This window comes from Coptis chinensis, chromosome 5 (assembly GCF_015680905.1).
Source record: "Coptis chinensis isolate HL-2020 chromosome 5, ASM1568090v1, whole genome shotgun sequence".
In the NCBI taxonomy this organism is placed as follows: domain Eukaryota; kingdom Viridiplantae; phylum Streptophyta; class Magnoliopsida; order Ranunculales; family Ranunculaceae; genus Coptis; species Coptis chinensis.
The window spans coordinates 3,469,848-3,488,196 of record NC_141460.1 but is presented as its reverse complement, the minus strand read 5'-3'; the positions used below and the strand labels follow the sequence as shown (position 1 = coordinate 3,488,196).

Sequence of the window (18,349 nt, the reverse complement as noted above, 5' to 3'; positions counted from 1 at the left end):
TACTTGGCCACACCGTTTGGGATTTAGTCCAAACGATGTGCCCACATCGGTCAATAGGGCAAGAAATAGAACTTTATATTTTTTCAAAGTTCAAATCCCAAACGGTGTGCCCACACCATTTGGACTAAGTCTCCAACGATATGGCCACACCGTTTGGACTAAGTTCCTAACGATATGGTCACACCATTTGGGATTTGAACTTTAAAAAAATATAAAGTTATGTTTTTTGGTCTCTTGACCGGTGTGGGTACATCGTTTAGACTAAGTCCCAAACGATGTGGCCAAGTCATTTGGGACTTAGTCCAAACGGTATGACTATATTGTTGGGTTTGCACAATGAACTATCTAACTGGGTCGTTTAAGTTTGGGATTTTCGAATTCAAGTTTTTGGAATCAATGATACATTTGTAATAATTTTTTTTTTTTAACTTTTTGAGACTAATGACACACTTGTAATAATTGTTTTTTTTTGGGTCTGCCCAACACAATAATAGAACTCTTCTTTAATTGCTAGACAGCAACTTAAAAGGAATTTTGCTAAAAGTAATCCCCAACATTCCATCTTGGTCATGCTAAAATTTGAAAGACTCATCAATATCACCCCCGGGTGTAACCATGTTATTTTGAACAAGGAGGCCCAAGAAATAAGCTCAATTAGTACTGGGCCTCTTTATTTTGTGAGTTTTGAAAATTTGAATTGTAAAACCATACAAACTTGAATATAAATATTTTGTTTTTTGTTTTTCTTTTCTTTTTTTGTTCCAAACCCTAGAAAGAAGGAGAAAGAGAGTTCGAATCTTGGAACTAAATGTTTTAGTAGATTCACTGCAAAAAAAATAAAAATAAAAAATACAAGTGCCAAGCCTTTTTAGCAATTCGGGATGCGGCAAATAAACGGTACAAAGATTGTTCATGTTTTATTCGATTTTTTGTTTCAAAAATTTGATTGGAAATTTGCAATGCGGGAATTAAACGCAATACCAATTAGACGTGTTTTACATGTACATCTACAAAAATTTGGTATAATCTAATAGAAATTAACAAAAATATAATTATATATAAATGTCTCTGTCTTTGATTTTTAGGCAAAATTTGCATTAACTTATAGTTTATTTATATTTTACTAGTATACTGCTAAGCAGTGGGGGTGAGCGGAGTGGGAGAGGAAGATGGAGGAGTGGAGATGGAGAAGGAAAGGGAGAGGAAAAAAAAAAGGAGAGAGAGAGAGAAAAAGAAAAAAAGTAAGAAAGAGATGAGATGACAGATGGATTTAAAACCAACCAAGTTGATTTTTGTCTGCATAACCCCCCCTTCTCCCAAAATGTTCGCTCCGCTCACGGACAAGTAGCAAGTTGTAGATAGAGGTAAAATAAAAACTAGAGCACAATACCACTTGGGGATGACTCACTAGAAAAATGAGTATATATGGACTACTCGTGTATGCCCGTGTGTCGGCACTGTTTCTAAAAACCCATTTGATTATATTATAAATCCAACCCACTCAATCCAATCTAAATTCCAACCTAATAAATTAGGGCTCAACTGAAAACACCCAACAGTAGCCCAGCCCATATTTTTGATCTACTGCTCTTGTTGCCTCTTAATAATCTATCCACACCTCACTATCATTTGGATCCAAATCATAATTTAGATCCAATGGTGTTTTAGGTGGACACCGTTCTGTTTTAGTAGATAGATAGTTCAAATTTATGTTTTGTCATGCATAGGGAAATGTTATATTCTTATGAAGGTTATTCTTTTGTGCAGTGTAGTAACGGAGGAAACACCTGGAGATTGGAAGTCAGCACGACCTCAGCCGAAATTGCAAGTTGATAATAAAAAAAAAAACAATAAAGATAGAGGCCCAAGCAATAAGCCCAATTGGTATTTGGAGACTTTTGAAAATTTGCCTTCTTTTGTTCCAAAACCTAGTGAAGTAAAAGAAAATGGAGCAGCTCCGATCGAATCTGTCACGAGTTCGAATCCCGGAACCAACAAATCGTATCTACAAGCAAGAATGTTGCATCTCATTCGACACTCCGAAGTCACAAGGTGGATTGTATATTGACATGAAGTCATTTCTAGCCTTTGGTAAAGATTACGTCTGTTGGAATTACGAAAAGACTGCAAATCCAATCTATTTACATATCAAACACACTTTCAAATCCATTCCTGAAGATCGTCCTCTCAAGAAACCCACTCTTCTAGCCATCGGTAACTCTCTACTTTTATTCATTCATTCAATTCAATTCTTTCTTATTATTTTAATTTATATATTCATTTTCAGGTACTGATGGGGGATTTGACAACAATGCCCCCGAGTATGTAGAAACAGTTAACATTATTATTTTACCTCATTTTTTATCGCTGCCGTTTCCGTCTGTTGAGCTACCAGAGAAAGTTAGGTTGGCTGTTGATGCTATTTTATTAGCGGAGGGTGCCGAACGGAAAGAGCAGTTAGCGTTTTGGACAGCTGATAAAAAGCAAATTAGTGCTTATGCTATGAACTTGCCGCAGATTGATAATAATGTTATCGTTCCTCCATCTGGTTGGAAATGTTGCAAGTGTGATAAGATGGATAATCTGTGGTTAAATTTAACTGATGGAATGATTTTTTGTGGGAGAAAGAGTTGGGATGGGACTGGGGGTAATAATCATGCTATTGAACATTATAAAGAAACCAATTATCCTCTTGCTGTCAAGCTTGGTACTATAACGGCTGATTTGGAAGCTGCAGGTAATGTCATCTTACCATGAGAACTGTTTTGAGTCCTTGAGATGCGATCTATTAACTCGAAACTGGTATGCTAATAGAATGAATGAGTGAGTACTGGATAATAAACTCGTTTGGAAAAAAAAAATCCTGATAATATGTTTTTTGCTGAAATAAGAAAGGTTAGGTAATGGTAGCAACTTTGGAAAATCGTATACATCAAATGCATTGTGAATTTGTGACATAGGTGCAATTTACATTTCAATGGAATAATTTATTTTCTTTCGCTTAAAATAGTTGAGTTGCATTTCTCCATTGAACTTGTGGGCTATGTTTCTTTTGAATTGAACTATCAAAAATCCACTTTTGAAGTCTTAAGTTCTTAAAAGGTCGGCACTTTAGCAGATTCCATGAAGCATTTTCCATGCCAGTCACTTGGTCAGAAAGTGAAAGCCCAAATTAGCATGAAGGAAAATTTAAAGCAGAATGTATTTTTTTTTCCAGAATATTTCGTTTCTAACCCTACCAGTCTACTACAAGTCTTGTATCGCAGTTGAAATCCCTTTTAACACTATTTATTCTTGTGTCTCATTATTGTATATGCTTTCTGATGTTTGGTATCGGGTGATTCTTTCTCTCTTTGGTTTTTTTTTATTTTGTAATTGAAAATAATTAGGGGAAACCTCTTATGGCAGCTCAGATGTTTTCTCTTATCCGGAGGATGAGAGTGTTGAGGATCCACTTCTAGCTCAACACCTGGCTTTTTTTGGAATTGATTTTTCATCGTTGCAAAAGGTTACTCTTGCATTTCCTGTATCGTTTTTTATCATCCAAGAACAGGAGTTTTTATTGTGTCTATTAAAGTAGTCAAATCTTAGAAAGTATCTTAGTTTATGAGAAAAGTATTGGTGAAGTAGTTTTTCATGTATTTTGTGTTTGGTAGACTAATCTTTTCATGTTAGATCCCAGCTAGTTATTTTCTTTTAATACTTGTCAAAAGTTGTTGGTCCAACTTTGTCATTATGTGGTAATGTACTACCTCTCTTGTTGTTACATAAATTAACTAAGTGGCAGAATATGAAGTTGCACTGCACTCGTAAGCAGTGTTGTCAAAATCGTACGACTTACGAGTTGAATCGTGCGATTCAAGTCGAGTCGAAGTTCAATAGATCTAAATCGCAGGTTTGAATCGGAGGGTAGTAAAATCGTTGGAAAATCGCGATTCGAACCAGCAAAATCGTTAAAAATCGCATGATTCAACGATCCGATTCAGTGAAAAAGGGAAAAAAGAAAGAAAGAAAGAAGAGAAATTGCGTTTTTAATCAGTTCTTACCTTTGAGAAATTGCGATTCAACTTCCTGTCTTATTTGGTTTTTCTTCTTCTGCGAGAATCACTGCGAGAATCAGTTCTTACCTTTGAGAGAGATGAGAGAGAGACAGTGGCGGCGCCTTTTGTTTTGGTTTGGAGATTAGGTTTGGTTAAAGAAGGCACGTGACTACTTTATAAAAATGGATGGTTTAAAATCTGGGCCAGTTGTAATAAGTTACTTGATTTGGGCTTCATTCATTTGGGCCCTGTTTTAAATTTTCAGTATGACAATTGCAAATGGCTCATTTAAACTTGGGCCACCTCTATTCATTGACCTCAAAATATTCATTAACTGTCCATATTAATGTAAAATATACAAGAAAATATATATATATAAAACGATTTATATGTTTGTGAATCTTACGATTTGCGACTCGATCCGATTCTCGACTCACCTAAAAATAAAAACGATTCGCGATGCGATTCAAGAGTTGACAACTATGCTCGTAAGTACATGTATCTATAATATTTATTGGTACAATTTTTCATGTTGAGTTCTCAGTTTCTCACTCTCTCTGACTTTTCATTGTTCAATTAGAGATTGATTGAGTATTAATACAACTAAAAAACAAAAAGTGCATTAAAAGCTTGGCATATAATTTGTCAGGATTTTATGAGGACTAGGGAGTTCAATAGTCGGAATTTTTTATCTCCTACTTTATTTAAATTTTTTGATAGATTGAAAGGGTTTTTGAGGAGTCAATTGCGCGACCTCCTTACGAGGTGATGGATAGATCAACCCCTGCGTCAAAGTGCTTACATGATCTTTGGTCTCATAGTAGAAATAATACTTTTATTTCTTTGATTGCTGATATGGAAGAGACTGACTTATTAGTGATCTCTATCCTATGATTTTGATTAGTACTGCTTACAAAATTATTTCAAAAGTCCCCCTCGCGGCTGAGATGGGTGATTAATTGTGTAATTTTTGGATGGGATTCTCACTGCCAATGAAACAATTGATGACAATAGGAGTGGTGAGTGAGGTAATTTTTGTAAGGTGAATCCATTTGGAATCTGGGAACTTCTACATCCCACAGTTATTGGGATTTTGATGTTTAGCCTCTCAGCCCTCTCTTATGGATAGGCTTAAACCTGTGGCCTTAATCGACAAGGTTTGATTTGAAAATCCGATAGATGGGGCTTGGACGGGAAGTGGCTCTTTTCCACAGAGTCTTTCTTGGTCTCCTCCCAATAATCCAGTTATTCCAATTGCAATAATGCAGTCTTTCTTAGATCTTGGTCTCCTCCCAATAATGCAATTATTCTTATTGCAACTTCTCTGTGGTTTCGGATTTGGAATTCCAAAGCCCCGCCTACACATGTTTTTCATTTTATGTCATCTTTGTTCTATTTTGGCTCCTTTCCTGTCCAGGATCATGGTCTATCGAAAAACCAAAACCCTGAGGAACATCCCTATAGAACAAGGTGCTGGGGGATGATCCACACCTGGAAAAACATAATTACAAATACAAAGAAAAGAACAAGGCCAAAGGCTATCAGACAGGCTAGGTCCATTGTTGAAGTGACTAATTCCTGGAAATAGGGGGCATTGAGGACAAAGAAATTGCTCGAGTTGAATTTGATGAACAAAACAAACTAGTTTGCAGCAGTTGCATCATACCTGTTTGATGAACTAACTACTCCTACTCAGATCAGAGCTAAACTAGTTCATCTTAGGACAATAGCGATCTTCCGGTCTGCGTGCGTGGGAGCAGCTCAAACAAAAGAGTTGGTCAGCCATGTTGTGTTGAATTGCCTTTTCTCTTGACAATTTTGATCTTATTTTTATTTGAGAATCTTCGTAACTATGGGCTAGTCCTGGTCTGGTGGTGGATCTTTTTACTAATTGACAATTCGGGCCATTCCGAATTAGAGGTTAGTGACTTTGGGGGTTGCTTTCGTTGCTATCATGTTGGAAATATGGGTTGGGGGTAAGAAAAGATATTTTGAGGGGAAAGTCGCAGATTTACAGGGAGCCATTTAGCTATTAAAGCTCATTGTGCTATTGGTGTGGAGTTTATGTGGGCATGAGAATTACACTGCTTGATCATTATGCGGCTAGATGGGGTTATGGGGAGTCGTTTTGGTGACTTGATTGTGGTTGTTTTGGGATGGTTGGTTCTTTCAGATGTATAATTTATTTTTTTGTATTTTGCTCCTTTACTTGTTGGTTTTCTCAGCCTACTTTCTTTTGACTCAATATAATCTTCATTTTACCTTTAAAAGGTCTTCATTTTGACCATGGGGAAAATCCTTTTTGAATCTAGAGTTACTTGACGTGAGTGCAAAGTCGTCTTGAATCTTGATGGTACTCAAGGTTGAAAAATCTCACACGTACCACTTTATTCTAGTGTGACATGATTCTAGTGAGTTACTGTATTTTCATATTTAGTAATTTACTAACTGTGTGAATGCAAAACTATGTACCCTGTATGATGTGGTTGTGTTTCATTGAAAGACTGGTATTTATTTGGTCATACTTAGTATATTTAATACATGTGCTTAGTTCACTGTTCTAAAAATCGGTCTAGGCGGTCTCTAGGCACTAGGCAATGCCCAACCGACTCGCCTAGGCCCAAGTCGTTTAAAAAATCGGTGGACTAACTAGGCAGGTCTAGGCGGTCCAGCCAATTTTTTTTTTTTTTTTTTAAATGTCGAAAATTAAAGGCCCGTGTAGACTTAAGATTTGAATGAGTTAAAAAGACTAAAGTATAATGTAAATTATATGCCACTATAACAAAGAGTATGTTTTTATATGTAGTGATATTATTCAACTATTACACATTTTTGTAATAAGTATCTTTGTTTGTGTTTATTTTTTGAGTTATGGTAAATGATTTTCTTCATTTCTTGTAGTATAGGTGTGTATTACTATATATATTAGGAAAAAAAACCACCTAGCGCCTAGCCCGTTTAGGTATTGCCTAGAAAGCCTAGGCACTAGGCGCTCTCCCACCGCCCGACTACCGCCTTGCGTTTTTTAGAACACTGGCTTAGTTAAGTATAGTGTAGATGACATGACTCTATATAGTCTTAGTCATCGGACGTGGGTGCTTTTTGACTCAGTGAAATTTGATATTATTGATTCTTTCTGAATATTCTAACCGTACAGATAAAAATAACAATAAAATGATAATATTTCTTACAACTATTTTACTTTGAATGTATTTTGATGCTTGGTGAGTTGGTCCATTGGAACAGTGTCTTTGATTCATTAAAAATGTTTTGGCTCTTTCATACTGATTTTTTATAACATTCGAAAATTAGCTGATCATCTGAACTTTTTGAGTGTCTTCCATTAATAGTTTAATATTGAGTTGATTGAAGCAATGGATATTTCTTTGAAATGAATTCGATCATAGAACTGCTTTTCTTGAAATCTGAGCTGATGAGCCACAAGGATAATGATGTGAATAATGATTTTCTTGAAAGTAGAACACCTTTTACTGATTAGATGTGGTGGTGGAGCAGTCATTGGAGATTAAGGTTGGGCATCAGTGGTAGAGAGTATCAGAAAGGCTTTCTCTATTGATTTAGTCAGTTTCCATCTTTTCGATCCAGTCCAGGACTCAGTTAGTGGTCCGGCACGAGATCTTGGGCATCAATTCCCTGCTTGGAGATAAGACTTTATGGGTTGACATTAGGATCACTTGTACCAATTGGGAGAAAAAGAAGAAGATATTAATTGTATCAGTTATGGTTTTCTTGGGAAAAAAGGAAGAATAGATAACTACTTAAATGCTGGTATTGCTGGGAATCAGAGTCCAGACTCGGCAATAGATGAATTTTCTTATGAAAGAAATGCTTAGTGACCAATGCTATTAGTTATTACATTCCCCACATACAGCTTGAAGTCTTCCAAGTTATCTAATTGTAATAGATAAAGGGCTGATTTCTGTAACAAAATATACTTGCTTGCTCATATAAGGCATAAAGCGTACATATTTGTTTGGAAGTAATGGTGGTTAAACTATTGTTTTTTTCTTCTAGTTTTGTGTTTTATGTATAATAATATCAATTTAATTACTAAATTATGATTTTGTCTTAGGCTGCGTTTGGCAACACAAACTTGACTAGAAGCAACTTTAAAGTAGGTGAAATCATTTGGATGTTGATTTAAAAGATGAAGAATCAATAGTTAAATTGGCAAGTTTATTTCATAAAAAGCCAAATTTTAATTGAATCGTGTGCGCGTAGCCTCATAGTAGGGTGTTAGTTATATATCTGTGGTAGAGTTTCATTTGATTTGAACACTTGGAAGATAGTGGAATCAAAACTTATAAGTGTAAAAGACACGTAACACCATACAAAGTGGGTTGTTAACTGATTAAAAATAAAAAAATACATGTCCACTCTCTCAATTTTTTCCTTCCCGAGTTTTAACTCAAAGCAGAAAGCTTAAAAAAAGGGCAAGCACAAAAAGTTTGACTCAAATATAGTTGCTTTGATTGTGGTAACATACTAACTTCCCATATTTTTGATATTTGGGAGTTAAAGTGATTGAGAGAGAGTTACCAAACGTAGTCTTAAAAAATTGCATAAGTATGATTGTAATTAGGATTTAACTGGTCATAACTAATATCTGTCAGTATACAGAGTTATTGGACAGTAACAGTTTTGTTCTTGTTTTTCTAGTGTATATGTAGTATCACATTTGCTAGTTTTTGGACTAGTGCCATCCTTATGGTATCTTTAATCCATCCTTTTCACATTATTCTTGTGTTTCTTTTGGACTGGAAGAACAAAGTTTTATAATAAGGTTTTTGGTTGCTGCTGCTCTTGTATATTTATATTGTTGGTTGTTGTAATGGATCTAGTCATTCTGTTGAAAGCTTGCACTTGTAATCACGCCATGTTGAAACTGATGCTTTGTCATATTTAGACGGAAATGACAACTGCGGAGCGGGAGCTTGACCAGAATACAAATTTTGATTGGAATCGTATACAAGAAAGCGGGCAGGACGTAGAGCCACTGTTTGGACCAGGTTACACCGGACTTGTCAATCTTGGAAACAGGTAATTTCGTTTCTTCAAGTGTGTTTTGGGTTTTGCTCACTTTGACATATTCATTGATCTTTTTTGTTTCTGTTTTTTTCTTAATCAGTTGTTATATGGCATCAACAATGCAAGTAGTATTCTCAACTCAATCTTTTCATTCAAGGTCAGTATAATCTTTGTTTTCTGTGGAATAGCCATTACAAGATATTTTGTTTTCCTATTTCCACTATTTTCATTATTTATTATTATTATTTTTTTATAGATATTACAAGAACCAGAATTTGAAATTAGCTTTTGAGGCTGCTCCTGCTGATCCAACTGTAGACTTAAACACTCAGTTGTAAGTAATCACTGTTTTGTTAGTTCCTTTGTTGTAGTTCCTGGTATTGTTGGTTTGTTATATGTAAAACACTTAGGTTGATTGGGTGTTAGGGGTTTGAAATCAGATCTTATATGCAGGTGGGATGCCGTAGAGGCTTAGTCTATGTATGGTTGTTTGTATGAATCTCTTACACTACATCACATTTTTTATTTTTTACTAATATAATATATTGCTTTGCTGATCCAAAAAAATATAAAGTTCCTGGTATTTTTGGTACTTGTGCCTTCCAATTGCAAATTACCTGAAGGTGTAAAGCTGATATCTACATTCTTGGCTAGATTTCGTTATGAATTGCACTTGTACAAATCTATTCATTCCTTCGTTTACTTTATCTTTAAACTAGCCAATTCATAGCCATTCTTAGCCATTCTTAGCCTAGTCACTGTGGTAATAGAGGCAATCAATGAAGTGATTAGTAACAAAAAAATGACCCAAATTGGCACTTCACTTTTATGTGCTTTGCTTGATTGACCAAATACAAAATAATGAAACATATAGCAAATTGGCACTTTTTATTTCCGTATTTTGTTATAATAAACAATGTTCTAAAGACTATTGAGGTCTCATCAAATTTAGTATCTAATCTATGAAACTGTATTTGCATTTCCCATTCGAAAAAGAAAGAAGAAAAAGAACTTGAATACACCTTGCGTTGTACTTTTTAAGCAATGTTGCCATAAAACATAACAAAATGATGAGTACGTAGTGTTTCCCTTTTGCAAATATTTAAAGATTTTTTTATTTTATTTTTTTTCGTTTTAAAATATGTATTAATCCATTAAAGATCTCATTGTTCGGTGGTACTTGATCTTACATATTATAAATATTAGAAATAGAAATATTGAGATACTGTTTATGTTTTATAATAGGACGAAATTGGGGCATGGTTTACTGTCTGGTAACTATTCAGTTCCATCTCATGAGGTATGTTTATTCAAGCTATATGTTCCTTTATGCAATTGGTTGCTGTTGCTGAGGTAATAACACATGTTTTAATGTGTACAGAGAGCTGATATTGCAAATTCTACAACTCCACCTGTAAGTTCTTTGGATGTTTTTCTACTACTGCTTCAGGCTTCTAATTTTACAAGCCAAAAGTCAAGGCTTTTACCCTTCCAGGATGATAGTCCAGTATAATAAGGAGCATAGAAGTATCATTTGGTTGAATCTTTCCCCTAGATTGGTGTAATTAACTTGTGCAAAGATTTAGCCTATCTGTATACAACAAAGGCCCTTGCCTTGAGATATGCAACTGTTAGACCTATGGTTATTTGAGCACAGTTAGACTGAAGTAATATAACAATTGGTTTGTAAAGCTGCAGTATTATCTCTGCCATGCTATCCACTTAGCTTTTGGTGGATCCACTGCCTATCGCCTATCGTACAAATTACTTGGTTTGCTGTCCTGTTGTCTTTTCTTCTGAGTGTTGGCTTTGCACAAGTGATTTAGCTTATCTTACTTGCGCCTCCCTTTCTTCCAGTTCTGTTTTATCCACTTATCGTTCGCTCTGTCTCTCTGTCTTTCATTCAGAAGCAGGAAGGTATACCTCCTCGCATGTTCAAGGCAGTGATAGCTGCTAGCCATCCCGAGTTTTCAAGTATGCGGCAGCAGGTAGTTTTTCAACTACAATATCTGTGGAAGTTTGTCATCTTTTGTATTGACAAAGCTCTAAGCTAATTGTGTAAGAGAGGTTTTAGTGAATGATTAAATATATGAGAAATCATGTGATGTTTTTTCAGTGTTTTTGAGAAAAAAAACTTCCACATAATATTAAGTGAAGCACAATGTGATTTCAGCAGGTGCCGACTAGCAAAGTCGGTAAAATCTTTGGGTGATGATACTAGAGGTCTGGGGGTCGAACCCTGCCAGCATCAAAGAGTTACTGATCTCATTTAAAACAGGCTTGCAGATAAAAAAAAAAAAATGTGATTCATTCCAACCGTCTTTAGCGAACGGATCGTGGTATAAGATCATAATCATGATTCACAAACAAATAGCCTGTTCAAATTGCATTATCTTAATATGACGTTGGTTACAAGATTGATCGGCTACTGAATCTCTATTTTCTCCATTTTGGCTTCATGGTATAGTTTAGTTGGTTAAAAGTTTCAGAGCTCGCTGCTAAAGTTTTGAGTGTGTGATTGTATTGATAAGCTGTTAATGCATCGTACTCTTAGCTTATTGTCTCTTAGTAAGTATCCTTCCAAGTATTCGTTTGCTGATTCTTGAGGTAGTAGTTGTGTAGATGAGTAGAGAACATACCTTTTAATTAGACGGACTATTTTGTATTCTGTTCCTAATTTTTTGTTTCTTTCAGTTAGAAGTTGGTGTACTAGATTGTGTTTTCTTAGCTTACACTTAGGGGGTGTTTGTTTTTCATTACTTGTAAGTGCTTACTACTTATTCTCGCTGTAAGTGGTGGACCACTTTTTTTTGGGTGTTTGTTTTTCAGCTACTTATAAGTAGTAGACCCTTTATTTGGTATATTATTGCTACTTATAAGTGCCAAAAGTGTAAGTAGGAAAACTTGACTTATAGAAACTTATAAGTAGCAAAAAACAAACACCTTAGTGTTTTAAGAACTGTATCAGAGCCTTGAGGCATTAGAGTCTTAGATGCTTTAAGGCTTAAGCCTCAATATAAAAAATAAAAATAAAAATAATAATGAGAAAGTTATTGGAAAAATCAAGAAAAATAGCTGTAAATTTGACAGAAAGAGAAACGGTGTGCCATATTAAAGAATTTAGTATAGCATAAATAAAATGTAGTGAGGCTTAATATATTTCCTTGTTGCAGACGCATCACTCTCTATGTATGGAAGCCTGAAGATAAGTATAAATACATATCCAAATAGCAACATAGCTAAAACACAAATACTTGAGTAATTAACTAGTAACTAGTCAAGTAAGTCTCAAACATATGCATAGAGACAGTAGACCATCAGTGACTCGCATATAGACACATACTCGTAGACATAAAGACACTCACTGAGGCTGAGCCTCACTTAGCCTTAAAAGGCATAAGTTGTTAAAACAGTGGAAGGAAATGGAAAAGAAGTCAAAAGGTGGTTTGGCTGGGGTAAAACTTGACTGCCAGTGAGGCTGAGCCTCACTAAGCCTTAAAGCACACATATACATATATAAATTTGTAAGGCTTATGCCTCTAGGCGCAAAACCTTTAAAAGGATTAAAGTGCGGCCTTGAGGCTTATGCCTCGATGCTTTTTTGTAAATCTTGCGTATACTTATTATTTGTCATCATCTTCTTTCTAGGACGCCTTAGAGTTCTTCCTGCATTTCCTTGACCAAGTTGAACGGGCTAATGCTGGGAAACCTGAGCTGGATCCTGCAAGGAGTTTCAAGTTTGGCATAGAAGAGAAAATTTTGTGTTCATCTGGAAAAGTTGCTTACAATAAAAGGGTTGATTATATTCTTTCTTTAAACATACCATTACATGAAGCTACCAACAAAGGTAACTTCCTATTGAATCTTTTATTCTTTTATATGTTAAACCTTCCCTAAATTTGCAACATATATTTCGTGTTTGTGGATTCAGAACAGCTTGATGGTTTCCACAAATTAAAAATGGAAAAGAGTTTGGAAGGACAGGAAATGTGAGTAACTAAAATGCACTTAATGTCTTTTCTTTTCAGTAATTTCTAGATAATCTACTGATAATATATAAATTTTACAGACCAGGTGAGGAAATTGTGCGACCAAGGGTTCCCCTAGAAGCATGCTTAGCAAGCTTTTCGGCTCCTGAGGAGGTGCAGGATTTTTACAGCACAGCCTTAGATGCCAAGACAACAGCATTGAAGTAAGATCTCAGATGTTAATCTATTGCGTGCTTTATCTATTTATGCTGTTTGTGGAATTAACTTTAGTACACGTGAAAATGAAGCTGAGTTGATTCTTCTTAATGTGGTCAGTTTGATAGCCGATTAGTGGTCAACTTAGGGTTGGGGCAAGAAAAGTACGCTTTTTTCTTCTTTTAATTTGCAAATTTCATGAATAAAGAATTAGAATTGCCGACACGATACAATGTGCCCATACTATTATACTGGTGACACTTGGTCACCCAAGGTTCAAAGACTATTATGAATCGTTACAAATTAAGAGTTAAGATATCCCAACTTGGAAGAATTCACTGCAACTGTTTTCACTGCAGCATGCAGAAGAGAGTATATGAGAACAGAGGAAAGAAAGTGACTGAGAAAAAGAAGGGAAATGAAGTACCTCTACTTACTAAGATGATGGAAATGATGCACTTGCGTGCATATAGGATATAAATGTGACGCCGAAGAATCACAAACTTGTTGCTTGTGAGTCACTATGGTTGTGCGCGACAACCAGCCTTCGAAACCCACAAAATTTAGAAGGGAATCGCAATAGAAACCCTGCTTAATGAAACGGATACACACATGAAGAGAGAAAATCCTTTCTCACACAGACTCAAAATTTATTATCAATCAACCCCCAAGTATGGCCAAAGTCCTATAAATCAATGTACTAAAGGAACTATGAATTTAGAAGCTAGCTTTCTAATTCAAATTTAGAAACTAAAATATTGAACTTTCGGAATTTAAATTAAGCCAAAAATTAAGCTGCTAAAAACGCCAAATTAGCAACGAAATAATATTCAAAAAATCCGTAGTAATACATAAATTTATATGGACTAAAACCTAGGGTTTAGATCCCTAGAATGCATTGGAAACCCCCTTGTTGTTTAAAGTGCCGCTGTCAAAAATGAGTTTGTATCCATGTACCATGGAGAACAATTATCTGAGTTACCATTCCCGAACCGCTTGTAGTATGATCATATCCTTTTTGCTTAATTTTGAGTGGAAAAAGAACCTATGTTCTGGTTCAATTTCAGCCATATCTTGTGAACGCATCATTGGACAACGGTATATTTTCTTGTCCTAACGAGTGAAGCAAGTGATCTTGGGATAGGGGGTTAAAAATATTTGGCCGTCACATCTTTTCTTCCTCTCACACTTCTACCTTCATCTTTTCTCCCCTCTTTCCAGTTTCAGAACTGTGCTATCTGCCGTCGTGAGTTCGATCACTGTTTAACGGTATACTAGTCTTTGTCTCTCGGGTGTAGAAAGCACTTTGTTGTAGTCTGAGTAAGAATTAGTCCAAGTTAGTATACCAAGTAATCAGACTAAATGATCGATTTATCAGGTTTCATGTGATTGAACTTATGAACTATAGGAATAATTATTCAGATGTACCTTTGTGTAATCAAATTAAAATAAACTACTATTTAAACTTTTATGCTGCAAACCACAATTTCGGAATAGCAAGCATGCTACTATTATAAATTTTGCTTCTTTCTTTTTTTCTTTTGTTGTTAGGTTATCTCAACCTACTTTTTATTTGAATGAGAATCTTCACTTTACCAAAAAAAGAAAAATCACAAAGCGTTGAACTACATTGACGTGACCTCTGGTTTGGATTGCTTTTGTGCAGAACTGCTGGTTTGACATCATTCCCAGATTATCTAGTTTTGCATATGCGGAAATTTGTTATGGAGGAGGGCTGGGTTCCAAAAAAGCTTGGCACGTAACTCCTACTTGTATCTTCTCTATAGTAATATTTGTGCTGTTTTTTGTTTTCGATACGAGCAACTACGTTTTCATATTCTTGAATGGTTGTTCTTCTGTGATTCCTCAGATGTCTATATAGATGTGCCTGATGTAATAGACATTAGCCACATGCGCAGCAAGGGTCTTCAGTCAGGAGAAGAGCTTTTACCGGAGGCAGGTGGGTAACAATTTTGACTATGAGCTTGAATTTATTCTATGATGGACCTCATATCAACTACGAGCTATTGTTGTAGTAAAATTTGGCAAAAAATGTAGGAAAAATGGCGTGTTGCAACAATGTGTACTGTTTGAGAATCTTTCAAACTTGAAAACATCTTTTGCCATGGACCCATGGTTAGACTTCTTTGGATGATCCGATTTTGTGTGGAAATTTTTTATGGTTTAATAGCCATTAGTTGCTTGTGTAGTTACACTTTTGTGTTGTGGTGACCATTTGTTGTGTTTATTTAGGATGGGTAGCTATCATGTCCATATATGTAGGGGAGGGTTATATGCACAAACTTCTTGCACGAGAGCGTTTCCCATAAAGATATGAGCTGGCATGGAATTTTAGCTGAAAAGTGAAAACCACGCCTTGGACCAACAAAAAGTTAAAACCACTTTCCCAATGTGCAAACTGCTTTACTCGGCCAAAAACATTACATCTTTCAATCACTATTTTCAGACAACAAACTCATCAATGGATTCTCGCTTAAAAGCCCAGACTAAAACATCTTAAACATTGATTCTTCTCTTGTCCTGTTGTTGCTTGTGAGTGTTAATCCTTTAGACACAAACCTATTTCAATTGATTGCTGTATTAATGTCATAGCCATGTCTTTCATGGTGAATTCCAAAAGATCAACAGAAGCCACTTCAATCAAAGTTTAATTGGTTTGGAAGAATTTTGGTTAAAATTTTCGAAATCTGATCCGACATATAACACAGAAAGGGGGGATGGGTAATTATGAACAACGAGTTGTATGGCTTTTCTCTGGGGTGGGCATGTCTAATTGGCCAGAGTCGGAAGGTATGTCTAGAAAAACTTTGTAGTGTTTGAGTGGTTTTTCAAACACAAACTAAGCGATTTATTCACAATGGTTTCTAATATCTGTATTTGCTAAAGCGGGACTACAGTGAAACTTTATTGCTCAGTCATTCGTAAGTCCCCTTTATGTGTGCATCCTGTCTTTGTGTAGCACAGTCATTTATGATAGCTGGTTTGTGCACACACACACACACTGGTCGGTTAGTAAAGATTTGCTTTTAATATGTGGTTGGAACTAATAAGTGTGTCAAAGGACAAACAACCATTTTAGGAAAACATATGGAGTTTATCAGCTTTAAACACCAAATTTTCTAACCTTGAAGTCCCCTATTTTTTTCCAAGTAAAGGTCAAAGAGAATGAACGTAAGACCTTTAAGTTTTTGCGTTTCTGGGCCAAGAGAAGTTTTTTGCTATGGTGTCTTCTGTGACAGGAAGACTGAATGGGCTTGACAACGACTGGCTGACTAATGGTGTTACTGAGAAAATTCTGTTCCTTTTCTGCAGTTGCAGCTGGAAAGCCCTATGCCAATGAAGATATTGTTTCTCAACTGGCTTCCATGGGATTTAACTTTTTGCACTGCCAGAAAGCTGCCATTAACACTTCTAATGCTGGAGTAGAAGAGGCAATGACTTGGCTGCTGTCTCACATGGACGATCCAGGTTTGTGTGCCTATTGAATATTGATGCATTGAACACTATGCATTTGATTTATTGAGTTGGTAATGGCATTCATTTGACAGGCAATCAGTCATTTTTTATTTTTATTTTTTTTCTCACTGGTATGAAGTGACGAAATAGTTATTTTTGTCTCAGATATAGATGATCCTATTTCATTGGGGGAGCAAGCTGCAGATCTCCAAGTCGATGAATCAACAGTTGACACTTTGGCTTCCTTTGGATTTCAAAGAGAGGTTGCTCGAAAGGCATTGCGTGCATCGGTAAGATTCGTGACTAATATCTGAAATGCCTTGCTTTGCTGGACTAACTAACTGCCTTTTCTATGAATTCTGTATAGGGTGGGAATATTGAGAAAGCAACAGATTGGATATTTAGCCATCCAGAGGTTTCTGACACAGATATGGATGCTACGTCTAGCAGTCCGAATTGCACAGCCGATTCCGGATTACCTGATGGAGGAGGAAGTTAGTCACTTTAACTTTTGATTTTTTTAAGTATCTTTATGTAGTTTTCTTACCTGCTATAGATTTATGTTTCTTGAAGGGGTTTGTGAGGACTTTTGATTGTTGCCTTTGGAAGTAATTCTTGAAAATGAATTAAACAAATCAGGATGACTTTCTTGTCTGAACCATTGTAGTGTAACCTGAAGAGTTATAATAATTTATGTTGTTGATTACAGATGTTTCATTTTATCCTTTGTGCAGGATACAAGCTTAAGGGATTGGTGAGCCACATTGGTACTTCTACACAGTGCGGGCATTATGTGGCTCATGTGCATAAAGATGGGAGATGGGTTATCTTCAATGACGACAAGGTTGGGGCATCCATAAACCCGCCTAAAGACATGGCGTACTTGTATTTTTTTGAGAGAATCGACCGTTGAGGAAAGTCCTGAGATCAATGTTTTCGGCGAATTTAGGTATAGGTGTATACATCAAACAGTGAATAGCTTTTCCCTGAGCTTTACTGGGATTAAAAAGTCATTATGAATCCAGTCATTTCGAATTCAGATAAAATTGACATTCTCTTGGTCATCGATGTGTTGGATTTTGGTTATTTTATAACCAGCTGGCAAGGAGATTCTTTTGTTATTCTTCTGGAATCAGAAATTCCAGGTTAGGTGGAACCTTGGATGTTTGCATATTGAACTTTTATCCTTGGCTGCAACAGATAACAAATTTATTGTAAAAATTCAGTCAAATATTTAGGTGAAAGGTAAGATACATGGCCGATCAGCCTCATTCTGTCCACTCATTGCATTGCTAGACTAAGAAATCATGAAACATGGTAACAATTTGGCTAGACCATACTTGCCGATATGACCAAACTATCACAGAAATGAGCGATGAGTACGTAAGTTGGTCGAAGATGAGGTTGTAAGACATGCTGCACCCCTATTTGAAAACAAAATTAGATTTGGCGCCCCTCCCTACAAATTCAGGGAAATTAGACTTGTCTCTCAAACTCACACACTGTCTCAGTCAATGCATTTTGACTGTTATTTCGTGGTGAAATGTCCCAATTATTTTTTGTGTAAAAATACCTAAATGTCCTTTTGACTTTAGAAGA

General features: G+C 35.9%; 1 protein-coding gene across 2 annotated transcripts; it reads left to right on the top strand.

Annotated features, from left to right (window-relative positions):
- The first annotated feature begins 1,723 nt into the window (after positions 1–1,723).
- Positions 1,724–17,871, top strand: UBP14 (ubiquitin-specific protease 14). Of its 2 annotated transcripts, XM_086559306.1 has the most exons (18): positions 1,724–2,214; positions 2,288–2,737; positions 3,414–3,508; positions 8,968–9,101; positions 9,190–9,246; positions 9,346–9,423; positions 10,335–10,389; positions 10,471–10,503; positions 10,997–11,077; positions 12,738–12,936; positions 13,021–13,078; positions 13,159–13,281; positions 14,940–15,028; positions 15,144–15,233; positions 16,607–16,762; positions 16,916–17,040; positions 17,118–17,244; positions 17,485–17,871. In XM_086559306.1, the coding sequence occupies exons 1-18, from the start codon at positions 1,947–1,949 to the stop codon at positions 17,661–17,663; spliced, it is 2,397 nt and encodes a 798-aa protein (XP_086415432.1). In that variant the 5' UTR covers positions 1,724–1,946; the 3' UTR covers positions 17,664–17,871. The 2 variants fall into 2 exon arrangements, with proteins under 2 accessions (XP_086415432.1, XP_086415433.1); XM_086559307.1 differs by lacking the exon at positions 1,724–2,214 and having other exon boundaries at positions 2,599–2,737; positions 3,409–3,508.
- The last annotated feature ends 478 nt before the right edge of the window (positions 17,872–18,349 follow it).

What these genes read in the sequence shown, in the direction of transcription:
- UBP14 (XM_086559306.1), top strand. Translation starts at nt 1,947, where the DNA reads ATGGAGCAGCTCCGATCGAATCTGTCACGAGTTCGAATCCCGGAACCA. An exon ending in ATTTTTCATCGTTGCAAAAG is followed by an intron (nt 3,509 to 8,967) that starts GTTACTCTTGCA and finishes TGTCATATTTAG; the next exon opens with ACGGAAATGACAACTGCGGA. An exon ending in ATTCAGTTCCATCTCATGAG is followed by an intron (nt 10,390 to 10,470) that starts GTATGTTTATTC and finishes TAATGTGTACAG; the next exon opens with AGAGCTGATATTGCAAATTC.